At 46.2% G+C, this 24659-nt stretch overlaps 1 protein-coding gene and 1 long non-coding RNA gene across 9 annotated transcripts in view; one reads left to right on the top strand and one right to left on the bottom strand.

Annotated features, from left to right (window-relative positions):
- The first annotated feature begins 259 nt into the window (after positions 1-259).
- Positions 260-15151, top strand: LOC123830518. 6 transcript variants are annotated; one of them, XR_006787788.1, is made up of 7 exons: positions 262-401; positions 779-880; positions 7094-7177; positions 7258-7519; positions 10343-10493; positions 13074-13268; positions 14167-15151. It is a non-coding gene; the product is annotated as an uncharacterized LOC123830518 (long non-coding RNA). The 6 variants fall into 6 exon arrangements; XR_006787789.1 differs by lacking the exon at positions 7258-7519 and having other exon boundaries at positions 260-401; positions 783-880; XR_006787785.1 differs by lacking the exon at positions 7258-7519.
- A 931-nt stretch (positions 15152-16082) lies between these two features.
- KIF9 (kinesin family member 9) overlaps positions 16083-24659 on the bottom strand; it is a 42651-nt gene continuing 34074 nt past the window's right edge. For all 3 annotated transcript variants that reach the window (XM_045856839.1, XM_045856840.1, XM_045856841.1), the window contains 5 exons: positions 23105-23319; positions 18927-19103; positions 18509-18624; positions 18013-18117; positions 16083-16760 (listed from right to left, as the gene is read on the bottom strand). In XM_045856839.1, coding sequence (XP_045712795.1) covers positions 16710-16760; positions 18013-18117; positions 18509-18624; positions 18927-19103; positions 23105-23319 — 664 coding nt within the window. In that variant the 3' untranslated portion in view covers positions 16083-16709. The remainder of the gene's footprint in view (positions 16761-18012; positions 18118-18508; positions 18625-18926; positions 19104-23104; positions 23320-24659) is intronic.

Raw genomic sequence — 24659 nt, 5'->3', positions numbered from 1 at the left:
GCCCCTTAAAGGGACACGCACCGTCCGCGCCTGTCAGCGCGCCTGCAGCTGCGAGTCGGCCCCAGGCCGGCGCAGGCGGGGCCGGGCGCAGGCAGCCGGCCGGCCGACCGGCCGGACCCGGGGTGCGGCTTCCCAGAACCACAATCCGGGGCCGGAGCGCTGCAGGCCGGACCTGGGCCGGGAGCCGCGGCGCCGCGCCCTCTCCCTCCAGCCTTGCAAGACGGCCCGGGGCTGCGGAATGAGCTGGCAGCCTCAGGCTTGGTGGCAGACGACGTCGGGACAACAGCCGGACCCCACCGACACCGGAGCCTTCCTGCCTCGCCACCCTCGAAGACCTGCCCTCCCCGGAGCACCTTGAGTCCATAGCGGCGCCGAGGGCCGCGGTCTCCTCGGGCTCTGAGGTAGGCCGGCCTCCCCGGCCCCTCTTCCCCCTCGCCCCTCGCCCCTCGCCATTGTTTCTTCTCGCTTCTTCTCCCCCTGGCCTCTCCATCTCGTCTCCTCAGCAAGGACGGAGACGGAGCTAAACCCCGGGTTCGCCCTCGGCCGAGCTCCCGGGACGCCCCCTCCTCCTCCCCCCCCCCGTCCCCCGCCCCACCCTGGCGCCGTCTCCTGCCCTCACCCCAAATCGGGAAGGCTGCAGCCGCTCCCGTCTTCGCGGTTCGGAAGGCCTTAGAGGAAATGTCCTTAAGTTGTTAATCACCTGCCTGCAAAAACGACAAGGTGAGATTGAGTAGGATTACTTGAAAGAGCGGCGGGCTTTTTTTTTTTATTTTCGGAGGAAGGAGCAAGAATGCATACAGCCGTTCGCTGGAACCCTCGGGACCTGGAAGAGTTCATGGCAGTTGAAATTGGGGCAGGAGTTCCTAGGATGAACTTTTTGGTAGGTTTTCTTTTGCCCACTGAAATTGTCGGTCGGGTTTTAGCAGCGAGACCGTTGAGTGGAAGTGTGTGTGCGTTACGGACGGAAAGCCGGGGTAGCACGCCCGCCCGATCTGCGCGTTAATACCCCAGTTCCGAAGATGGGGGGCGGGGTGGGGGGGGGCGGATGAGGTCTGGAGCCGGGAGCCCTAGCGGGTGGGGATTTGCGTCGCTTAGGGGACCCCCCCCCGCCCCGCGCCCCGACCTCTCTCAGCGTCTGCCGCGCGAGGACGCTGGGAGGGAAGGGGCAGAAGAAGGCTCTCACCAGAGTGCGGCCATGCTGGCACCTTGACCTTGGCCTTTCGGCCTCCAGAACTGGGGGAAAAAATATAAATGTCTTTTGTTTACAGTGACCCAGTCTATAGTGTTCTGTTACAACAGCCTGAACTAAAACAGTGTGTCGTGATTACTGAAATGGGATCTAAGAGAATAAATATCTTTTACTAGCTCTTTATTTATATTCTCAGATACGCGTGTATGTATACATGTAAATATAATTATATATGTGTGCTGTGTCTATTACTGTTTGATCAACATTATGTCTTACTTGGGGATGACGTTGGCATTTTCTAAAGACTTTATTTATTTATTTTTAGACAGGGGAAGGGTGGAATAAAGAGAGGGAGAGAAACACCAATGTGTGGTTGCCTCTTGCACACCCCCTACTGGGGACTTGGCCTGCAACCCAGGCATGTGCCCTGACTGGGAATCGAACCCGGGGACCCTTTGGTTAACAGGCCAGTGCTCAATCCACTCAGCCACACTATCCAGGGCCCTTGGCATTTTTTTCTGGTACCTTTAGGCATAGCATCCAGGTCCAGCGACCACAGAGCTCCCTAGACAGGTCACCCATGGCCACTTTTCTACAGACCATAAATGTTACCTAATTTCTCTGTGCTTTTTCTCATTGTGAGATGAGAGTATGAATGTGGCCAGGCCCTCTCGCACTGTTCCTAGTATTCAATGGGATAGTATTTGTAAAGCCTGGAAGCCTCAGTAAATGTTGGCACTTATTCAGATGTAGTGCACTGATTAAGAGCTAGCACTACCTAGCCTTGGGCCCCAGCACTTCCTAGCTATGCGGCATTGGGCATGGTTACTTTTCATGCTCCTAGTGCCTTATCCGTAAGATAGCGTTATTACCCACAGCACAGAGTATTGTGATTATTAAACTAACAGGCATGCTTGTGCGATGCCTGTTATTGAGAAAGTGTCCAGTAAGTGTTACCTTTGAGGCTTTGGCTCGGGCCCTGTGCCTCAGGTGCCACATAGGCTTTTGGGAGCCACTTGATACTGGAGAGAATAATAAAAGGCTATTTTAATTTTAGGTGGAAGTGGCTGAAACCACATAAGTATGAAGTTGATATGGATCTAAACTGATGTGAATGAGAAAAAAGCAGTCAAGTACAGGTTTCCTGTTCTTTTTTAAATGCTTTTTTAAAAAGATTTTATTGACTTATTTTAGAGATGGGAAGGGAGGGAGAGAGGGAGAGATACCATGTGCAGTTGCCTCTCATGCACCCCATACTGGAGACCTGGCTCGCAACCTAGGCATGTGCCCTAGACTTTTTAATCAAACCTGCGACCCTTTGGTTTGCGGGCCAGCCCTCAATCCACTGAGCCACATCAGCCAGAGCAGTTTCTTATCATCTTACAAAGGAAACAGTTCACTTGCAGGAGGTGGTGCAGCTGGGGCTTTGTAATACCTGGTCTGAAGATAGCATTAGTCTGGTTATGGAACCCAGTGCAGTAAGCATATAACCCTGGGGGTCAGTGGAAAATACTAAGGCACAAACATAAGTAAATGAACTAAATTTTTACAGGCAAGACGGCTGGAAGATTGAGTACTACTAAAAGCCCTTATCTATTACTGTGCTAGGGGCTCTTCGTACACACATTTTAAAATTGGAGAGAATGAAGCCTCAGAACACACACTCGGGCCTGTTCTCTCCATCAAAGCTGTGGAATAATTTGGTCTTCAGCCTATAATTATTATTAGATACTGGCAGTCTCCTACTTTCTTATATAAAGCCTTCTGCGAAAGTGTGTCGATGTAAGAACGTTCAAACCAGTAGAGAATTTTTATGAGTTCATTTGAGCCAAACTGACAATTGCCAGGAAAGAAGATCGCCAATGCTCCAGAGAATAACAGTTTTGTAGCTATTTTTTTAATGCATTGGAAATTAAGGAGGGAATGTAAGGTTACAGGAGAGTGGGAGGAAGCAAGGTGGGGAGTAGATTACAGGACAGTTAACAAGATTATGAGTATTTCAAAGATGTGTTAACCTAGACTCACAGAAACAATGAACAGACCTTGCTTAAGGCCCAGATAAATTGTTTTACTTATAAGCTACATGCCTGTGGAGTGACTACCTACCATGTCCTGCCCAGTTAGGAATTTATGATTGGATCACCTTGTGAGGTTACTTTCCATAGAACCCCTTTTTCCTCCACATGTGTTTGAAGGGAAAATGTCAACTCAAAGTGAAACCTAAGAGGCATCCCCTTCCTAGAATATTAAAAACCATAATTGCTCCTGTCATTATTGCCTCCTGTTAGCCCTCCCATCCCAGGGGACCACAGGGTAGCCAGTAATAGTGGAACAAAGTTGATTTGGGCATCTTTTGCCTTAAGGGAGACAGAGGGCAGAAAGTTGGACATTGCCCGCCGTTAGGCTCCAGGTACTTGGTAAAGGGATGAATTTAAAAAATGCAGTTGTGCGGGGGGAGCACCAGTTGATTCCCCGACCACATTCTCCAGAACTACTATTTGTAAACAAAAGTTCTGAGGTGATAGGTTAAGAGACAGTTCTTAGGACTGACACAACACAGAAGCAATACAACGAAGACACCGAGGCCCTCTGAGGTGCCCCTGTTCAGTGTGCTCAGGCCGTAACTCTGTTGCGTCATTCGGGAACCTGGCTAAGTCTCTAAGAGAGAGAAAAGATGGTTTCGTCTTGAACCGCAGCTGAAAGTGAGTGAGTGAGTGAGTGGAAGCCACCCCTACTCACTCCCTCTTGCTTCTTCCCATCCCACTCTTTCCTCACCAAATCCTCCCCCCAAGGGAGGATTGTCCAAGTGTTGTTGGCTGTGCTCCTCAAGCATTGCCAACTTGAGAGGGGAAAGCAAGCTACAGGCCTAGACTCCTCCGAGTTCCTTTGCCAAGTGGGTGGTGGGGAAGCAAGGCTGACAGTGCCAACTAGGCCACTGTGGGCAGTGGGAACCAGGCAGCTTAGAGAACCAGTTTCTACCCACGCGCACCCTTGCTTTTCAGAGTCAGGCCCATTCCTTTATACATTTACATAGATATGTGCAGTGCAACAAAATGGAAAGTCATTTTAGGCTTAATCAGCATACAAAAGAAAGGTACCACGATTTCTTTTTTTTTTTTAATATTTATTTTTAGAGAGGGGAAGGGAAGGAGAAAGAGATGGGGAGAAACATCCATCTGTGGTTGCCTCTCATGCACCCCGTGGGGACTTGGCCCGAAACCCAGGCGTGTGCCCTGGACTGGGAATCGAACTGGCGACCCTTTGGTTCACAGGCTGGCACTCAGTCCACTGAGCCACACCAGCCAGGGCAGAAAGGCACCATAATTTAGATGGATGTTTAACTGTTCTATACAAAGCTGTCACGTTCTTTGGCCCTGGAATTTCTTGGCAGGGCAGGGGGTGGTGGGGTGTGTGGTGTGGAGGGATCACAGCTTACTTTTATTTGTTTCATCTACACATCTCAACACAAGAGGAATCTAAAAACAATACATGATCTACATTGAGCCCTACCACATACACTGTTTGCATTAAGTCAGCAGCTCCCTTAGTGCTTTGTTAACTGAATCTCATTGCATAATACTGTATAAGTCTGTCTTCCCAACTCTTACAAGTTGGCTGTAGGCAGAAGCATTCATTATTGTCTCTCCTTAATGACTTAGAGTGTTTCACTCAGTACATGTCAAGTGTTTATTTGCTATTTTTTTTGAAAGCCTTACTTTTTTTACTCTTTTTCTTTTAGAAATCCTTAAAGTGTTCACAATGGATTTTTCTGTCAACACTGGATTGTTGAGCAGCTAACAAGCTGTTTTAACAACCAGTCTTGTTTCATAAGCTGTTTCATTTGGGCTTCAAGGTGCCGACCTGAGTGTACAGGAATATTGTTATTCGTTTTTTGGGGGGGCGGTGCTTTTGGGGGCCAGTATCTTTATTGAATTTTATTAAGGAATAGTTGTAGTCTGCAGAATTTGGTAAATTTTTTTAAAGATGAAGTTGGGCAAGATGCACAGAAGATCTTCACTTACTATATAAGGTACTTGGGTACTTCCCATCCTTCAGTAAGCTGAGAGTTTTCATTTCGTGGTAGTTGCCCCAATTTATCAAAGCAAAAATGTGTAAAATAGAGGCCACTTCTGACAACACTAAAATCTTCCTTGTTGTTTTTAATGGCGCAAGATTCTTCTACTTTATGATCCTCTTCCAGCATCACGTTGGATGGCTAAGGCAAAAAGTTAAAGGAAGTCTTTTCCACATCATTTTTCTGCTGTTCCTCAAATCTTTTTACTGAATTTGATACAAATTCCCATTTCTTGATGGTATTACTTTGAAATAACATTGTTCATAAATAGAATCTATAATAAAGGTCCACATAACTTAGTGCTGTTTACCAAATTGGTAGAGTCAGAATGTTCAATTTTCATTACATTTTCTTACAATGTTATGTGTTAAGGAATATAAGCACCTATTAAACATTGATGAAGATCATAAAATTCAACTATTGACTCTCACTTTTGGTGCCAGAATGTCATATGTGTTAAAAGACATGCAACTATTTTGAAGATGACATATTCACTGAGCTTCTGTTTGTTTGTTTTTCAAAGATTTTATTTATGTATTTTTTTTTAGAGAAGAGGGAGAGAAACATCGATCAGCTGCTGCCTCTAGCACACCCCCAACTGTGGACCGGGCCTGTAATCCGGGCCTGTAATCCAGGCACGAGCCGGAATGGGAATTGAACTGGCCACCTTTTAGCTTGTAGGACAATGCCCAACCCATTGAGCCACACCTGCCAGGGCTGAGCTTCTGTTTTGTTGCGGGGCTAGGTATTCAGACCTAAAATTTAAATTGAGTTTTCATCCCTTCCAACATAGACAATTTCAAAAGATACCATCGTGTAGTTCAAAAGGGACTAACAGACGGAACCAAAAATAGTATTCAAACAATGGTGTCCCATCAAAAGTTAAACAGACTGTTAATGACTATAGAATCTAGAATACTTTCAATTCTTCTGTGTTTGGGAATTTTTTCATAATGACATATAGAGGAAAAATATGTCATGAAAAAAGATCAGACTTTGAATCCTGAAAAGGTAATTTACCAACTGCTTTCAGGGATCTTTACAAATTCTAAAAGGAAAACTACCTAAACCAAAATTATTTATACAGTTTTTTTAAAAAATCCCTAACATTGTAAATAAACATACTTATAAATCTTGCTAGAGAAGCTGTCCATATGTAACTAAAGCCAAATGGAAACATTCGGTGTGTTTTCCCTAGAGCTTTGCAATGCACCTTTACCTTGGAAACCATTTCAAAGTAAAAGAACTTTAAAATGAATCCCCAATCTTAATCAAGCAATTAACTATTTCTCTTTGCATCCCTTGGATCCTCAAGTCCCCCAACTCTACATTCTAGGACCACCAGCTTCAGACCAAAAAACAAAACACAAAAAACAAAAACAGGTCTACACCCAAATCTAAGTACCCAATATGTCCTAAAGCACAACTGTAACAGTACTGTAGCAACTTCAGCTGGGCTGCAAAGAATGAAATCAGGTGACTCTAAAAAGTCTACAAACAGCTGCAACAGTCTGAAATAACCCTAAAAACCTGGCCCCAGACAGGGTAATGGGAGGTGCGAATCTAGTCCAGATACAGATCCCAGAAAAGAGAAGAGGCTGGAGCAGAGGCCTACCCACCTTCCACCTTGGCGGGGCAGTGGAAGGGTGGGGGGGTTGTTTTTTCTTTTTTTCAGTATGTGTTCATCGTCTTCCCTACAAGATCCTCAAACACTCAGGGATCTGATTATAGTGCTTGCTCACTTGTTTGTTTAGCCCTTCTTGTTTTGGATCTTAGCACCCTTCCAGAGAACTCGTCCCCAGAGCTTCTTCTTGTCTCTTTCCTTCCAGCCTTGTCTCTCCCAGCAGAGGATGAGACTGCTCAAGATTACCTCAGTTTTGTGGATGAATAAACCGAAGATCCTAGAGGTTGAGGTACTTTTCTAAGGTCACGTTAGCCTGGTTATCTGATTGAAGACACTTTGTTGTTTAAAGATTTTATTTATTTATTTTAGAGAGAAGGGTAAAGAAGGAGAAAGAGACAGAGAAGGAAACAGATTGGTTGCCTCTCGCACACCCGCAACTGAGGACCAGGTCTGGAATCCAGGAAGGCCCCCTGATGGCATTCAACCTGAAACCTTTCTGTCCACTGGCCCACACTCAGTCCACCGAGCCTCAGCAACCAGGGTTGATTCAAGATGTTTTCAGACAAATCTGGAGTTTATATCAACAGAAAATAATCCCTGATACAGGAAGGAATGAGGAACAAAGAAATCGGTACATAAGTGGTTAAAACAAAAAAGTATTTACCATAAAAAGTAATAATAATACATAATTGATGTGGTTAATAAAGCAAGATTGGACTGATATCCTGGACAACACGGTCATTGGAAAGTAGGATGGTCAGGGCAACAGGACTGGAGTTGAAGTCTTCCAAGGCCCTTGTATTGCTTGGGAAGAGGGTAAAAGTATCGATTAAGCTTTAGTCTTTGAAATATACAAGTTAAAATATCTCAGGTAACTACTAAAACATCAGATAATTTCCAAATTAGTAGAGGGAGAAATAGAATTTAAAAACAAAAAACACAAGACATAAAGATAGAAAAAAGAAGTAGTGAAACAAATAGAAATCACACAAAAAATATGGTAGAAAATTAATACAGACATTTCAGTAATTATAGTAAATGCAAATGGAATAAACTCTCTGGTTTAAAAAAAAAAAAGAAGAATGTAGTGGACAAAATAAAATCCAGCCCTGGCTGGTGTGGCTCAGTGGATTGAGCACCCGCCTGTGAACCAAAGGGTCTCTTGTTCCATTCCCAGTCAAGGCACATGCCTAGGTTTTGGGCCAGGTCCCTAGTAGGGGGTGTGCAAGAGGCAACCACACATTGGTGTTTCTCTCCCTCTCTTTCTTGCTCCTTTCCCCTCTCTAAAAAGAAATAAATAAAATCTTTAAAAATAAAAATAAATAAAATCCAACCATATGCTCTTTTTGATACATTCTTAAAACAAAGAAGGCCCTGAATGGGTAGCTAAGTTGGTTGGAGCATCGTCCCAAATTGCAAAGTTACAAGTTTGATCTCTGGTCAGGGCACATATGAGAAAGAGCTAGTGAATGCATAAGTGGAATAACAAATCGATGTTTCTCTCCCTTTTTTCTTTCCCTTTCTCTCACTCTCTAAAATCAATAAATAAAAATAAATTTTAAAAAGACCAGGAATACAGAAAATTGTAAAAGGATGGGAAAAGATGTCATGCTTATATAACAGTAGAAAGCTGGTAGAACTATGTTAACATCAGACAAACTAAAAATAAATGAAGGTTACTAAATGATGATTAAAAGTTCAGGAACCTAGGACTTCAGAATTCTAAACATAAATGCACCTAATTACATATCCTTAAAATATAAAAAGCAAAATTTAACAGAACTAGAAGGAAAGTAGATAAATTTACCATTATAGTGTAGATTGGGTTTTGTGTTTTTTTTTTAATTTATTGATGAGAGAGAGAAATATCAATTTGTTGCTCCACTTATTTGATTCTTGTACGTGTCCTGACCTGGGATCAAACCTACAATCTTGGCGTATAGGGATGACACTCAAACCAACTGAGCTATCTGGGTAGGGCACTCGTTTATAATTTTATAAGACCGCTGTGTATATGGTCTGTCATTGACTGAAATGTTATTATGCAGTGCATGACTGTATTTTAAAAGGAATCTTTTTTTTTTCTGATCAGTACATCTCAACAGTGGGCTTAAAATATTCACCAAACCATGTTGTAAACAGATGTGATTTTACCCAGGCTTTGTTGTCCCATTTATAGAGCACAGACAGAGCAGATTCAGCATAATTCTTAAGGACCCTAGGGTTTTTGGAATGGCAGATGAACACTGGCTTCAGCTTAAAGTCACCAGCTACATTAGCTCCTAACGAGAGAGTCAGCCTGTTCTTTGAAGCTTTGAATCCAGGCGTTGACCTCTCCTCCCTGTGAAAATCCTAGACAGCATCTTCCAATATAAGGCTGTTTCATCTTCAGTGAAAATCTGTTGTTCAGTGTAGCCGCCTTCGCTAATTATCTTAGCTTGGTCTTCTGAATAACCTGCTGCAGCTTCTATCACGTCAGCACCTGCTGCTTCACTTTGCATTTCTATACGATAAAGATGGCTTCTCTCCGTAACCCTCGTGAAGCAACCTCTGCTCCCTTCAGACTTCTGCAGGTCCCTCCGCTCTCGGCCTTCACAGCGTTGAAGACAGTTAGAGCCTTGCTCTGGATTAGGCTTTGTTGAGGGAATGTGATGGCTAGGGAATGTTCTACCAGACCACTAAAACTTTCTTCACATCAGCAGTAAGGCTGCTGCACTTTCTTTTTTCTTTTTTTTTTTTAAGATTGTATTTATTTATTTATTTATTTATTTACTTATTTATTAGAGAGGGGAAGGGAGGGAGAAAGAAAGAGTAATATCAATGTGTGGTTGCTTCTTATGTGGCCTCCACTGGGGACCTGGCCTGCAACCCAGGCATGTGCCCTGACTGGGAATCGAACCTGCGATGCTTTGGTTCGCAGCCCATGCTTAATCCACTGAGCTATGCCAGACAGGGCTTTGTTGCACTTTATCATTCATTATCATTCGTCTGTTCTCTGGAATAGCACGTTTAATTTCCTTCAAGAACTTTTCCTTTGTGTTCACAGCGTGGCTGTTCGGGGCGAGAGGACTGTCTGCCTTTTGGCCTGTCTTGGCCTTTGACATCTTCCTCACCCAGCTCAATCATTTCATCTTTTGATTTGAAGTGTGAGACTCACGACTGTTCTTTTCACTTGAACACTTAGAGGCCACTGCAAGGTTATAAAATGGCAATTTTAATATTACTGCCTCGGGGAATAGGGAGGCCTGAGTAGAGGGAGAGACACAGGGAAACGGCAAGTTCATGGAACAGTCAGACCACACACATTTATCAGTTAAGTTCGTTGTCTTATGTGACCATGCTTCATGGCGTCCCAAAACAATTACAATAGTAACATCAAAGATCAGTGATCACAGATCGCCATGGCAGATCCAATAATAATGAAAAAGCTTGAAATATTATAAATATTTCACAGATATACTTCGTGTAACAGAGACAGCAAGTGAGCAAATGCTGGAAAATGGCGCCAATGGACCTGCTTGGTGCACAGTTGCCACAAACCTTCAATTTGTAAAAAAACACAGTGTATCTGCAAGGCACAATAAAGCAAGGTGCAATAAAACTAGGTATGTATATAATAATCTTAAAATAATGGTAATTAAAATTTGCATTTGAACAAAATGTGTTTATGGTCTACTCCTTGTATATACAATTACGATTTTAAAAGGTATTGCCACATTTTTATCCAAAAAATGTGTACTAATGTATAAAGTATATATCAATATATGTCTTTTTGAGGCTCTGGAGATACATTGCCTAACTCTCCAGAAAACATCGAGTCAGTTGATTCTCCAGCACTACAGAAGAATATCCATTTATCTGTTGTTCAAGATTTTTTTCAAAGAAATTATAACTATGATGGATATACAGCCATAAAATTAATGTGTCAAAGATTGTATTTAACTCAGTTAATGAGGGCATTAGTGAGGGCAACCAGTTCAACCGAATTTGAACTGACATAGATCAGGAATGCTGACATTAATTTACAAATAGGTATAAAACTGGCTTTTCATTCAGAGGGAATTGTTAGGGGGGGACATAATTTGCATGTCTATGGACAATTAATTTGCATTTCTATCATTATCTATCATCTACAGGGCAGTAAAATAGACCAAAGACAATGGAAAGTCAGAACCCATTACCAGGAAGGGGTCAGTCAGCTAGACAGCGCTGGTCCCTGAATACACTCAGTAATCTTTTGGTTCATTCAAAGTCGTTCTCAGTTTTTCCCCACACTGTGGGCACACCGCACTGGATACTTTTTTTCTACAAATACCTGATGTATGAAGCAGTTGGAAGGATAGAAAAGGGCTGAGTTTGAAATTTCAGACATTGATATCAAACTCCAAAGTAAAACTGAATTCTAAAGTCTGACCTAGGAAAAAGTAGAACTGGTAAATAACTGACATAAAATAAAACTGTTGATGGCTGAGACGGCACATGGTAAACTGTTACTGACTGGAAATCGACAAAAGAACCAAATCTTCGTCACAACGTTAAGATAGAAAAATGTAATTTGAAAACTGACTTCAATAGAGATAAAGACCACAAAATAAAATTCACATTAACAAAAGTCATAATCAGGTATGTTTGGTACAAAAAAAAATTGCAATGATTCAACTATTTTCTAAGTAAAATGTACTAGTAAAAATAACCTCAGTAAAAGAATTTAAAATATTTTTGTTCTTTTTTTCAAATTACTATTTTTCTCTTCACATGCCAGAGCAGCAGCTCTGGAACTTTTTAACACTTGACCAAGTGTGAAAACTCTCAAATTCTTTCTTTTCCCTGGCTCTAACTCAAACAGAAGAGATTCTTACCTAATACGATTTTTTTTCTGCCATCCTGAGGGAACAGGAATAATAATGTATACTTACAGAAGCCTTTAGACCTTGCAGAGTTTCCATAGACATTATCTCGCAGGACCTTTTTAGCATCGTGTCATGGGGTAGGAAATAACAGTTTCTGCCCTGTCCTACACGTGCAGAGATTGAGTCTCAGAGAAGTAAGGGCACCCAAGGTCATGACTCTGAATGGTGGCACTCGGACTTGTGTGGGGTTCCCACATCCTGTATTCCTTTTTCATGTAGCCAGCGACATACACTGGCCACATTCTCTATGCTCTTGGCCTTTTTGGGAGCCTTACAGGACCCTGCTTCAGCCCCTCTCGGCTTCTACAGGAGAAGGCGAGGACGCAGCCCTATGGGCAAAGAGGGTTTCTTCTGCCCTTGCCACCATTCCCCAATTTCAGAACAGAGTATTGTCTGTTCCACACGATTCAACTTCAGCTTCCTAGTGCTCTTTACAGCTTTTTCTCTGGACAGAGCAGATTACCCATCCCGGGGATTGTAACAAGGTTCAGGAATTGGTTTCTGACAAGCCAGTTAGTTATTGAAACACAAATCATGGCTGGCTCTTGAGGTGAGCCCCTTCCCTGCATGCAAGACGCCCTCTTTTTCCTTCCGGCCTCCAGGGGTACTTTCTGACAGTGAGGTACCTCTCCTTTTGTGGTTGGAAACCAGAGCTGGTAGAAGTGTCCTCTGCTCATAGATAGGTTGTTTTTCTTAATGCATGTATTCTTTCTGAATTAAATATTATTTTTGCTAATAAAAGCAATTCTTTTTTTAAGATTTTATTTATTTTTAGAGAGAGTGGGAGAGAAACATTGTTCAGTTGCCTTTCGCATGTCCCCAACCTGGGACATGACCCACATCCCAGGCATGTCCTCTGACCGTGAATTGAATCGATGACCTTTTGGTTCTCAGACCAGAGCTCAATCCACTGAGCCACACCAGCCAGGGCAAAAAGCAATTCATATGAAGGAAAAAATAATGTGTGAATATCTATATATGTGATGTAATTTTCAGCTGATATGTTAAATGACTTTCCCACAACTGCTTTTATAGAACCACAGGATTTAGATTTAGATTTAAAAGGAACCTAGAGGCCTCCAAGACCTTTCTAGCTGGTCTGAAGGTTTCTCTCACATGGACCTTGACTGGGGCTGCCCAGGCAATGCCTGCATCCTCCAGGGATCTGGAGGCCGGTTTGCGTCAAGACCGTCCATTACAGGGCAGAAAACACTTGTCCCATTTTTTCTTCCCCAAATGACAGAAACTATACCCCCTTTATATTTTACTTTTCAGATCGGACTGTCCCTAGTTTCTCTGATTATTCCTTGACTGAGTTTTCAGAGCCTCTTGTGATGCTGCCAGTCACACTCCCCTGGGGAATTTGTCCACGTAAAACACCGCCTCCAGCCCTGGCCGGCTGGCTCACTTGGAGCTGGTTGGAGCATCGTTCCATACACCAAAAGGTCGCAGGTTCAATTCCTGGTCAAGGTATGTACCTATATTACGGGTTTGATTCCTGTTTGGGGCACATACAAAAATCAACCAATGAGTGCATAAATATGTGGAACAACAAATTGATCTTTCTCTCTTTTTCCCCTCCCTCCCTCTCTCTTGGGCAGCTGGGCTGAGATGAAGGAGGCTGCGGGTGGAATATGTTTGGGGAGGGGGGCAATTAGGCACTTAGTTCTAAACATGTTGACTTGCATATGTCGTAAGAGATCGTTCAAGCGGAGATGCCAAGTGAACCGCTCGCTATACAGGATCAGAGGTCAGAAGGGCAGTCTAGGCTAGAGACATAAAACTGAGAGCTGGCATGTGGATGATGTCTAAAGCACAAGCCCGGATGAGACCACCATGATGGCGACTTCCCTGTGAACTCCTCTGGATCTGTGATTGGATGGACCCTGGGTGTTCTTGGATCTACGCTTTCCATTTTCACCCTCTTCATCCCTCTATGCTACAGTCCCCAGCAATTTCTTCAGACCCAACAACTGGGTCATGAATTCTGTTTCTAGTCCATCATTTTACCTTTCAGAACTATATTTTCTTCATTCCTAGAAATTCTGCTTTTTTATAAAAATCTGCAATACATATTGATACCCTTTATCATACTTTTATTCCTTTTTTCTTTAAAATACATATACATATTATATAGTCTTTATTCAGTAACTTATCTGAAGTTCTTGTAAGTCTGATCCTACTTACATTGTGCCTCCAGAAGTTGTTTCTGCACACGTGTGCCCATGCACACACGTGCCTGCGTGTGTGTGTGTGTGTGTGTGTGTAATCTTCAGAGCTCATGTTTACTAGGGCTTTGTGGGAATGCTGTGTTGCTGGGTAAAAGGCATGTACAGATTTATTTATTTTTTTTTTTATTTTTTACTAGGTGTCTCAGCTTTGGGCTAATTTTTCTGCTGATTCCTCAGCCTGGTAGTTCCTGGACCACACCGTGTAAATTTGAATCACAAACCTGTGCATGGTTACAAATTCTCACAGGATCTGTGCTCCCTCACCCCTGGGGAAAGTCTCCTTGTTACTTGTCCATGCCAGCGGGGAAACGTTCTAATTCATCTCTTTATCAAGGATGGAGGCTTCAGGGTGCCAGCTCTCTGCAGGCGGGGGATCCCATTTCCAACTTCCTCTGGGGTGTGGGTCAGAGTCTTAAGATTTCTCGTACTTATGTGCACTTTAAGGCTTAAGAGCAACGCTCCACTCACTCACCTTCCCACCCCCAGCTGCCACAGCAGGTTCATATGCAGGCCACGCCAGTTCTCAGCTCTCCAGCTGCTGTCAGTTCCCTTTCTTCCCTGCAAAGTTCGCTTTGCATTTAAAAGAGTGTTATGCTTTAACCAGCATCTCGAACAGCTGGCTTATTTGAGTGGACACATGCCCCCTAGCTCCCCGGAATGTTGGAAGTATCTGCTCCTGTGAAGAGTTTGTGTACAGCATGATCTCCCAAGCACCATTCTGGCTTATTCCCCTGGCAGCGCCCACACAGGTGATTACTTGTTTCAGTTTGTGCCAGAACTGACCAAAGAGGCCTGTGTGGTGACAAGTGAGCTAGAGTCAAATGTGACCAACAGCCACTGCCAGCAGGCCTTGGGACTGGCTGTCCAGGAATTCTGTGGAGGGATGTCCAGCATGCCAGGTGTCGTTCCATCCAGGGTCGGGGAACGAAGGGAAGAGGTATTAGTAAAACCACAGATGGCTGCTTCCTGTGGCCCCCAACAAGATGACGAATCCTGCCCTGACTGATGTAGCTCAGTGGATTGAGCACGGGCCTGCGAACCAAAGGATCGTGGTTCGATTCCCAGTCAGGGTACATGCCTGGGTTGTGGGCCAGTTCCCAGTGCGGGGTGCACGAGAGGCAACCACACATTGATATTTCTCTCCCTCTCTCCTTCCCTTCCCCTCTAAAGATAAATAAATAAAAAATAAAAAGATGACAAATCCTGTTTGCTGCGTCCTGTTTCCTGATATGCTCCCAAAGACCTGGGAACCCCAAACAAGGCCCGGGAAGGGCCTGGGCAGTCAGGAAGGGCAAGAATCAGAACTCTCTGCCCAAGGCCTCAAATAGCTGGGAGGGTGAGCAGACCTGCCTCTTTGGCTACAATCAAAAGAAATATGTAAGAACTGACCAATAGGGCTGTGTGCACACCTTAGTGTTGGTCAGTGACCTGTGTATCACCTAGGGGAAGCCTTGGGATAGAAGGAGTCTCTAAAAGTTGTTTCAAGACCATTATGTATCAGTCAGCTAAAGAGAAAGAGGCCAGTACATCTGAAACTAACACAAAATAATATTGCCCTGACCAGTGCAGCTCGGTTGGGCATCATCCCACAGAATGAGGGGTTGCAGGTTCGATTCCCTGTCAGAGCACATGCCTGGGTTGCAGGTTCAGTCCCTGGTCAGGGTGCATATGAGAGGTAACCAATCAGTGTTTGTCTCCCTCTCTTTCTCCCTCCCTTCCCCTCTAAAAATAAATGAATAAAATCTTTTTAAAAATAATATTGACTGTAAAATGTAATTGACAGATAAAAAATGTTTTAAAAGAGAGAGAAAAGAGCTGGACAGGAGCGAGGGGAGAGACCTCAAGGAAAGCCTCTCTGCTTCCTCTTTACAACGAAACTCCCATCCACCTGCTCGTTGCTGGCCTGAAGAACAGAATCCCGGGGTCTTTGACTGGGCAGATGCCACACAGTTCAAACTTTCATCTGGTACAGGTGCCGCATGCTCCTCGCCAGGCAGCCTCCCGGTGTGGGGCTCTGGCTGCTAACTTCATGGTAAGACTACGCTCATTTTAAGGCTCCTCTTGTTTTGAGATAAAAATCTGCCTTTAGCCATTTTTCCTAGACCCAGTCCTATCTGACTGATGGGGAAGGAGGGTCCCCCGCCTTCACTGGCTCAGGAATACACCGAGGATGCTCTGAAAACCTAGTATGAGACCGGGAGCGGTGAGAACCAGGGCTCCCGAGACCCCACTGGCCCCCAGGAGGTCCATGCAGGGAAGGAGAGAGGCTGACCAGTGGGACAAAGGCTTGCTGGGAGGAGCCTGGCTGAGCTACGTTTGCACTTTCTCACTGAAGATCCCGTTTTGACCTCACCTGTGCGTAGGAAAGACATCCTCCCAGACAGAGAATAAAATAAGGACTTGGACAAGCACTTCAAGTCCAGACTACAAAGTTCTTTTATCTTGTCCCTGCATACAAGACAGTGAATTCAAACCCCAAGTGTTCTGTGAAGACAGACAACGGTGCCCTAGGAAGGATGTTCCTCCTCCCGGCAGGCAGGCAGGCCGCTGTGTCCTCTCCGAGCTGGGCCCCAGCCTCGGAGCACACCGGCTGGAACTCGGGGCGGGTGGTTCGGCAGCCCCACCAGAGCGGGCGGGAGTTGCTAGGGTTCTTGTCCTTCAAGGCGCTGGCGGTGAGTCCCTATTTCCTGTGTGCCTGCTGGAGGCCCATCATGGTTTTCAAGTAGTTGTGCTGGACACAGAGAAGGGGAGAGAACAGAGGTTGAGGAGGAGGCGCAGACCCGACAAGGGCTCAGGGGCCATGCCACTTAACACCTGCCCCTTCGTTTGTCCTGCAAATACCGGTCTGGGGGCAAGGATTCCCTCTGACTTAGCCCCAGTTCTGTGAGAAATAAAGTTCTAGTCTTAATCTTAAAGAAGGTATGTAAAACTTTTTAAATGGTATGTCAGGCATGTTTCAAAGGAGACATGCATGTTTCAAGGGCCCACTTGAAAGTTTCCGGCAAGAATTAAGTTCAGGAAGAAAAGAGGTGGGGGTCCATGTACTCGGAAGGGCCCTTCCCCTGCAGAGCAGCTAGATGTTCACGAATCCTGCCCTCTCAACGCACTGCCAGGCTCCCAGAGAGTGGGGGGGGAACGTGAGCTGAAACAGGGACAGTGGGCCGCGAGCAGGCAAACACTAAAACCAATCTGGAATATGTAGATGCATCCTAGACTCCCCACAAGGTTGGGGAACTGAAGCCGAAGCTCTCACATTGACTGGACTTCTCTCCCCGCCACACACAATTTTTTATTGTACTAAAACACACCATCTTCACAATCTTCCAGGATACAGTTGAGTGGTGTGAAGCGCGTTCACAGTGTTGTGCAACCGTCTCCACCGTCCATCCCCATAACTCTTTCATCTTGGAAACGTAAAACTGTCCCATTAAATGATGTGATGGTACAGTAGCCCCCCCCTTAACTGCAGGTGATACATTTTAAGACCCCCAGTAGATACCCGAAATTGAAGATTTTACACACACACACACACACACACTTTACGACTTTTCTTTGGCATATCCGTATTGCTAACATCGCAACTCTTATTCTTTGGGGCCATTATTAAGTAAAATAAGGGTGACGTGCACACGAGCACGGCAATACCATTGACAGCTGATGTGATCCTGGGATGGCTACTAAGTGACTAATGGGTGGGTAGCCTCTGCAGTGTGGATACACCGGACAAAGGGATGATTCACATGGGCGGCCTTGGCACTCATCAGCCATGTCTGGGCCTGGCACGGTCTGTGGGACCCCTAATGGGCTCAGCCCAGCCCCTGGACTCTGGGGCTGGTGGAAGGTATCCACTGACTCCAGGTGACTGGATCTCCCTGAGTGACATTCCTCCTCTACCTCTCTAAAGTGAGGAATGTGGTCCTGGGCGTCCTGGTAATGAGGTCCCTGGGGCCCTCCTTCCTGGAGATGTGAACTTCCCGAGTTACCTTTTGTTCTGTCTTGACTTTGGCATTGTAGAAGGAGATGGATTCGGGGCCATCAGGCAGCATCACCTGCTGCAGCTGGCTGAACTTGTCCTGGTCATCTTCTCCCTAGGAGAGGCCCGACTCAGGATAGTCCCTTACACCTGGCACCGTTGAGGATTCAGCCTGACGAGGCCTGCGGTGGGCATCAGGGCGGCCCCTCGCTGGGTTTGCAAATCCCCACCCATGGCAGCTCACAGTCTCTCAGGCCCATGTTTGCCAGCGTCATCACTGGCACCTGGACAGGATGAGCCACCCAGAAGGGTGGCCACCATAACTGGTGTTATCTGTGACCCCACCCTTGATAACTAGGTAGAGACCTGTAGCTTCCCACCTGCCTGGACAGCCATGGGAGAGGCTAGGAGTGGCCCACGCACTGCCACGTTTGTGGGGAGCACAGAGGACGAGGGGCACTGCCCACTGCTCACCTGTCATCTCACCCCGACCCTGTGGCGCTCACCAGAGACACAATCCTGCTGACAGGCACCATGCCCGGCCGGATGCTGCTGCCCGGCTTCAGTGCCACCTGCACGTCCTCGGGGATGAAGAAGGACTCGTTGTACCAGATATCAAATTCTGCAAGGAGGAGGGGAGACAGCTCTGTGAGGTGTGGGGGAGTGCCTGAGGAAGCAGGTAAAGGCTCTGTGTGCTTGTCCCAGGGTCACCCTCTGTCACTTTCTGCTCTAGGGTCTCACCCTTTCCCATCTCTGTCTCCTGCCCGAGAGGTCCTGGAAACAAACATCTGAATCTCCTGCCCGGCCCCTGCCCCTTCCCCTGCCAGAGAGAAGCTTTGAAGCTGCTTCTGGACCCCACGAGGGGGCCCTGCCCTGTGCACCCCGGAACCTCCGACGGTCAGCCAGCCTTCCCAAATGGTGCACCTGTGAGCAGGCGGTGGCGACACTGATCCACAAGGTGCTCGCAGTACTGGATCTCAGCCCTGAGGTCACGCAGGTCCTGATACTCGGAACGGTACTGCTTCTTGAGGTCTTTGAGCTTCAGGATCAGCAGGAATTCCTCCTCGTCGATGATAATCAGCCCCTTGTTTTCATACTCACCTGTAGGAGGAGGATGGAGATCAGGGAATGAAGTGCCCACCTGCGCTGAGGGGAGGAAGGCGGTCCAGAAAGAGAGGAGCGTGCTGGCAACGCACAACACAGGACACGAGAGGAAAGGCTAGGGCACCGCATGGGGCGGGCAAAGCTGAGGGAGGCCAGGCTACCAGGACGTGCCTCACGGGGGGAGGGAGCTCAGGTCAGAGGGCCACACTGCCATTTCTAGGACCAAGAGGAGGGGTGGGCAGGGGCAAGGACAGAGATGGGCCATGCTTCACACGTATTTTCATCTTAAACCCCATCAGTCAAATATACTCAGTAGGTTCTTCTATTATACGGATGTTTACCTTTTTTTGTAAATTATATACATGAACTGCCATCACTGGCTAGTTCCACAAGGCACGCGGGCAAGGTTCATTATTATTATTATTATTTCATTCTTATTTTTAAGATTTTTATTTTTAGAGCATAAAGGAGGGAGAAATAGAGGGACAGAAACATCAATGTGTGGTTGCCTCTCATGCGCCCCACAACCCACGCGTATGGTCTGACAGGGAATTGAACCGGCGGCCCTTTGGTTCGCTGGTCGGCACTCAACCCACTGAGTCACACCAGCCAGGGCAGGTTCCTTATTATTAACAGTACATGTAAACCCACATTTCAGATAGTCTTTTTTTTTTAAATTTATTGATATGAGAGAGAGACAGAAACATCAGTTTTGTTGTTCCACTTATTTATGCATTCCTTGGTTGATTCTTGTATGTGCCTTGACTGGGATCAAACCTGCCACCTTAGTGTGTGGAGATGATGCTGTAGCCAACTAGGCTACCTAGCCAAGGCCAGACTGTCTTCTTGATGATTGGAATGTCCATCAGCTACCTTCCTGTTAGAGACAATCAAATGTCCGAGTCACACTGAGTAGCTGTCAGAGGCTCCAGGAGGACAGGAGTCGATTGCGCTATTCGTCATATGCTGCACTTGTGGCCTCTTTGCATGGACCTTTTTTAAGGTCACTTCAGTGAGGACTGTTGGGTTAAGACAAAATAACGTGGTCTGTGCAGCCACTCACCCAGCTATCCGCTGCCCACAGCACCTTGAAAGCTCAGCAAGCGTGTCATGTCAACCACCCGGGGTGCAGGACTTCCACCCCAGGACCCCTGGAAAGCGAGTCTGGCATGTGTGGCTGGGGTGCATGCGGCAGTCCCCAGATGTCGGAGGAAAATACTAGCACTTCGAATGAAGTTTGCAAAGGAGAAGTAGGACGTGTTAAGTGTCGCTGACACTATTAATGGAGAGGCAAAGGTCCCCATTCAGGGTACCTGGCGTGGGGCAGCAGTCCAGAGTCACCTCACCAGGTCCCTTGCTTTCAGGGCAGAGCGGCTGTGCGCTGTGGGATGTCCCGATCAGGTCACTTTGACAGACACAAATCCTTTACAGAGTCTTTACAGGACTCTGTGAGGTGGGGATGTCTCTGACCACTATTACCACCCAGGGTTCTCTGGGTATCATCAAGGAAAAAACTTCAAAGACTTGAACTTAAGATGATTTTTCATTTTTCTTTCACAAAAGACTCATTATAAATGTTCTAAATTCCTGACCTTTCTGGGCTGATAAGTAGCTGCCAATCAAGGTGCCCAGCAGGGAGTTTTTAAAATGAATTTACTTGATCTGTTCTTTCAAGATAAAGGTTATTTTATTTGATAGTTCAACAACCAATGGGAGCCCTGGCTGGTGTGGCTCAGTGGATTGAGCGCCAGCCTGCATATTAAAAGGTGGCCAGTTTGATCCCCAGTCAGGGCACAGGCCTGGGTTGTGGGCTGGGTCCCCAGTTAGGGGCGTGCAAGAGGCAACAAATTGATGCTTCTCTTGCACAATGATGTTTCTCTCCCTCTTTTTCTCCCTCCTTTCCCCTCTCTCTAAAAATAAATAAAATTAAATTAAAAAAAAAAAAGAAAAAAGCCCTGGCTGGCGTAGCTCAGTGGATTGAGCGTGGGCTGCGAACCAAAGTGTCGCAGGTTCGATTCCCATCCAGGGTACATGCCTGGGTTGCAGGCCGTAACCCCCAGCAACCGCACACTGATGTTTCTCTCTCTCTATCTCCCTTCCTTCCCTCTCTAAAAAATAAATAAAATCTTAAAAAAAAAAAAAGAAATCCTATCTCAAAAAAAAAAAAGAAAGAAAGAAAAAAGAAAAAAAAACAACCATTGGGAAAATAACAAAATAACTACTTTGGAGGGAAAAGAGCAAAAATGTTTTTTGATGCTGACAGATAAAATTTCAAGTATTTTAAAATATTTCTTCTTCAGCCCTGGCTGCTATGGCTCAGTGGATTGAACACCACACTGCCAACCAAAGGGTCCCTGGTTCTATACCTTGGTCAGGGCACATGCCTGGGTTGCGGGGCCACGTCCCCAGTGGGGTGGTGTTCACAAGGCAACCACACATTGATGGTGATTGCCTCTATTTCTCCCTCCCTTCCCCTCTCTAAAAATAAATAAATAAGACCTTTTAAAAATAAATAAAATATTATTTCTTCTTCATCTCATCCTTTAAAAATACCCATTTTCAGCCCTGGCCAGGTCGCTCAGTTGGTTAAAGCATCGTCCCAATAATAAGTAAAAAATTTTAAATATCCATTTTCAGGTATGTTTAGGGATGAAAGCTATGTCAGCATACCATTCATATACATTGTTTAAAACAAGTAAACACGTAATAAGGGTGGCATATTCAAAGAAGATGTGTGCAGAGGGACAAAGAAGTGTTTGCTGGTTCTGTAAGAACTTCACCCTGAATGTTCTGGGTGGGGGCATGTCTGGTGCCACCATCACCCACCTTCCCCTGTTTCCCAGACCCACGAAGGTCTGTGCCCTCTGCAATGGTATATCACGGTTGGTCAGTAGGGTATGAGCACAGTAGCACCAAGAACTTGGAAATAAAGTTGCTGAGAAGTAAATGAATCAAATGTAACCTCCTGTGAGTCAGATGATCCACCTGACATGACAAATAAACCAAGTGACATCTGGAGACGTCCCAGGTCATCAGTGAGATCGTTCATAAAGACCAGTCTGGAATGCCACTGCGATTTGGCAGGAGAGAGCCCAGTGACCTGTGGCGTGCCCTGTCTGGAAAAAGACCAGCGGAACAAGCCAGGGATGTGAATAAGAGTGGGGCCTCTAGACCGCCAGCCTCAGAGTTGGAATGGGCCCTCATTAAAATGCAGGTTCTGGGCCCTGCTCCAGATCTACTGAGTCAGAACCACTGGTGGAGGCCTGGGAATCTGCACTTGACCAGCCCTTCCAGGTGAGTCCTCTGCACACTCAAGCTTGAGGGTCCTTGGCCCACAGTACAGGCATGGGCGGTGTCTGCCACTGGGACAAGAGCACCAGGTCAGGGTCACCAGGTGAGCGCCCTCCCCATGTGTGGGTCCTGGCTCTCTCAGCCTGATGGCTCCCACACCACCTGCCTTAGGAGATGAGTCTTTGCCAAGCCAGCATGGGTGCTGGGGGTCTGGCATGAGGAGTGGTACTAGTGACAGTGAGTCCCTTGGCCCTCTGGCATGTACATTCTCATTGCTCTCCTGGATTCTCATGTCTTGACCAGCATTCCCACCCCAGCCAGACCACTGTGAGCAGTGAAGAGACCACACCAGGACCCAGGGACCTTGTGGGGGTCCCCAGCCAACCCTCTCCCTGGAGAAGTCCCTATAAGACCAAAAGCATGTTTCTCCATAGGGAGGCAGCAGCAACCCTGTAGACGGAAGGCTAGCCCCTGGATCTGAGATAAAGCAATAATGGGGGACCCACAGGAAGAGGCGGGCTGGCAGGGAAGGACCCTGTGGCTCCCCAGGGCTGACTACAGCCCAGTGATGGCCCAGGGATGAAGGCTACATCCTAACACCCCAGGTGGGCCCTCCCATCCCCGTCCTCCAGTGCCCAGGTGGCCGTATTCTAAGCAGGATGCCTTCGATCCCCCAGGCCCCAGCCGCCCCGTCCCATCACATTTACCTTGCTTTTCCCGCAGTGACTTCTGGAAATCTAACGCCGCCTTGGTCACGTCAATCTCCTGCTTGATGGCATTGATGCGCTGTGTGATCTCGCTGGCCCTTTTCCTCCGCTCGTTCAGGATGGACTTGTTTTCTTTGAAGATGCGGTTGATCTCACTCCCTCGCTCGTTCTTAAAATCCTCAAAGGCCACAGGCTTGGAGGGTGGGGTGCTAGGCCTGAAGAGGGAGTGGGGTTGCGGGGCAAGGTGGGGAGACAGCTATCTTAGAGCCACAGGGCACTTCACCTTTCTGCCCTGGGGCTTTGGGAGCGGGAGGCCAGCATTCCTGGGCACCACCCCCCGCCGCCACCAGACAGGAGCTGGACTGCAGGAATCACTCCCCCGTCTCTGTGTTACTCAGCACACAAGGGCACATGAGCCCTGAGGAAAGTGAGGACAGCAAGGGAATCAGTGTGTGACACACAGAAGGCAAAACGACCACTCACTACCTATTGACAGCCACACTTCAGTGTATCTCCTCCAGGGATTTCTCTGATAGGTTTTTAAATGTTTGGGATCATGTGGTATATAAAACTTTACATCTTTCTCCTCAGAAGCACTCTTTCATGCTATGACAATCCCTTTGAGCACTCCAGTTCATGAGATGTAAGACGGGGCGCTGGGGCCGGGGAAGGGCCTTGTCTGCACCCTACTGTGAAGCGCACGGATGGAGGAAAGGAGAGAAAGACGGACACATGATGAAAGAAGTATGGTAACACGTTGGCTGCAAAATCAAGGGGCTGTTCGCTGTACAGTTCTTTCAGATTCTCTGAATGTTTGGCAGTGTGCTCACAGGCTAGAGGAAAAAAATTCTTCATGTTCATCCATGTATATTTTAAGGGAGGAGATAATAATTCACTCAGAGCCCTTTCTCTAATGTTGGCTATTAAGGTGTTTTTACAAAATGGCTTGTTTGCCTTTTAAATTAATGATGCAATGAACTTTTTTTTGCATAAATCTTTTTCCACATCTCTCTTAATTATTTCCTCAGGATAGATTCCTAAACACGTAATTACTCACTCACTAGAGTAATTGTAGCTGGAAGAAAAGGGTCTAATATCTTGAAAAAATTTTAAGTACATTACTTATTCCAAAAGTATGTAAATTCAATTATTAAAATAATGGCTGTCTGGAGGGTCTAAATGATTCCATGTGTAATTGCGTGCCCTCCCCTGACCGGTGTGGCTCAGCTGGTTGGGAGTCAACCTGCAAGGAAAAGGTGGCCAGTCCAGTCCTCAGTCCGGGTGCGTGCAAGAGGCCACAAGCAGATCGACGCTTCTCATGTCGATGTTTCTCTCCTCTTTCTCCCTCCCTTCACCCCTCCCTAAAACTAATTAATCAATTAATAATTGTATATCCTGGATGACTCCTGATGTGGGACCATCTTGCATGTGTACAGCCACCATGTTTCTTGCTTTTGAACCATGCTCCTAGTCTTTGCCTGTTTTATCTGCAGGTGCTCTTTACGTGTTGTGGATCACGCTCTGGTTTTGGATGACCTGGTGCAGGAGCTAGTGT

Source organism: Phyllostomus hastatus, unplaced genomic scaffold, assembly GCF_019186645.2.
Source record: "Phyllostomus hastatus isolate PE091 unplaced genomic scaffold, TTU_PhHast_1.1 phas_scaffold_129, whole genome shotgun sequence".
NCBI lineage: Eukaryota > Metazoa > Chordata > Mammalia > Chiroptera > Phyllostomidae > Phyllostomus > Phyllostomus hastatus.
Note: the sequence above shows the minus strand (reverse complement) of the source record. Positions and strands in the feature narration are given on the sequence as shown.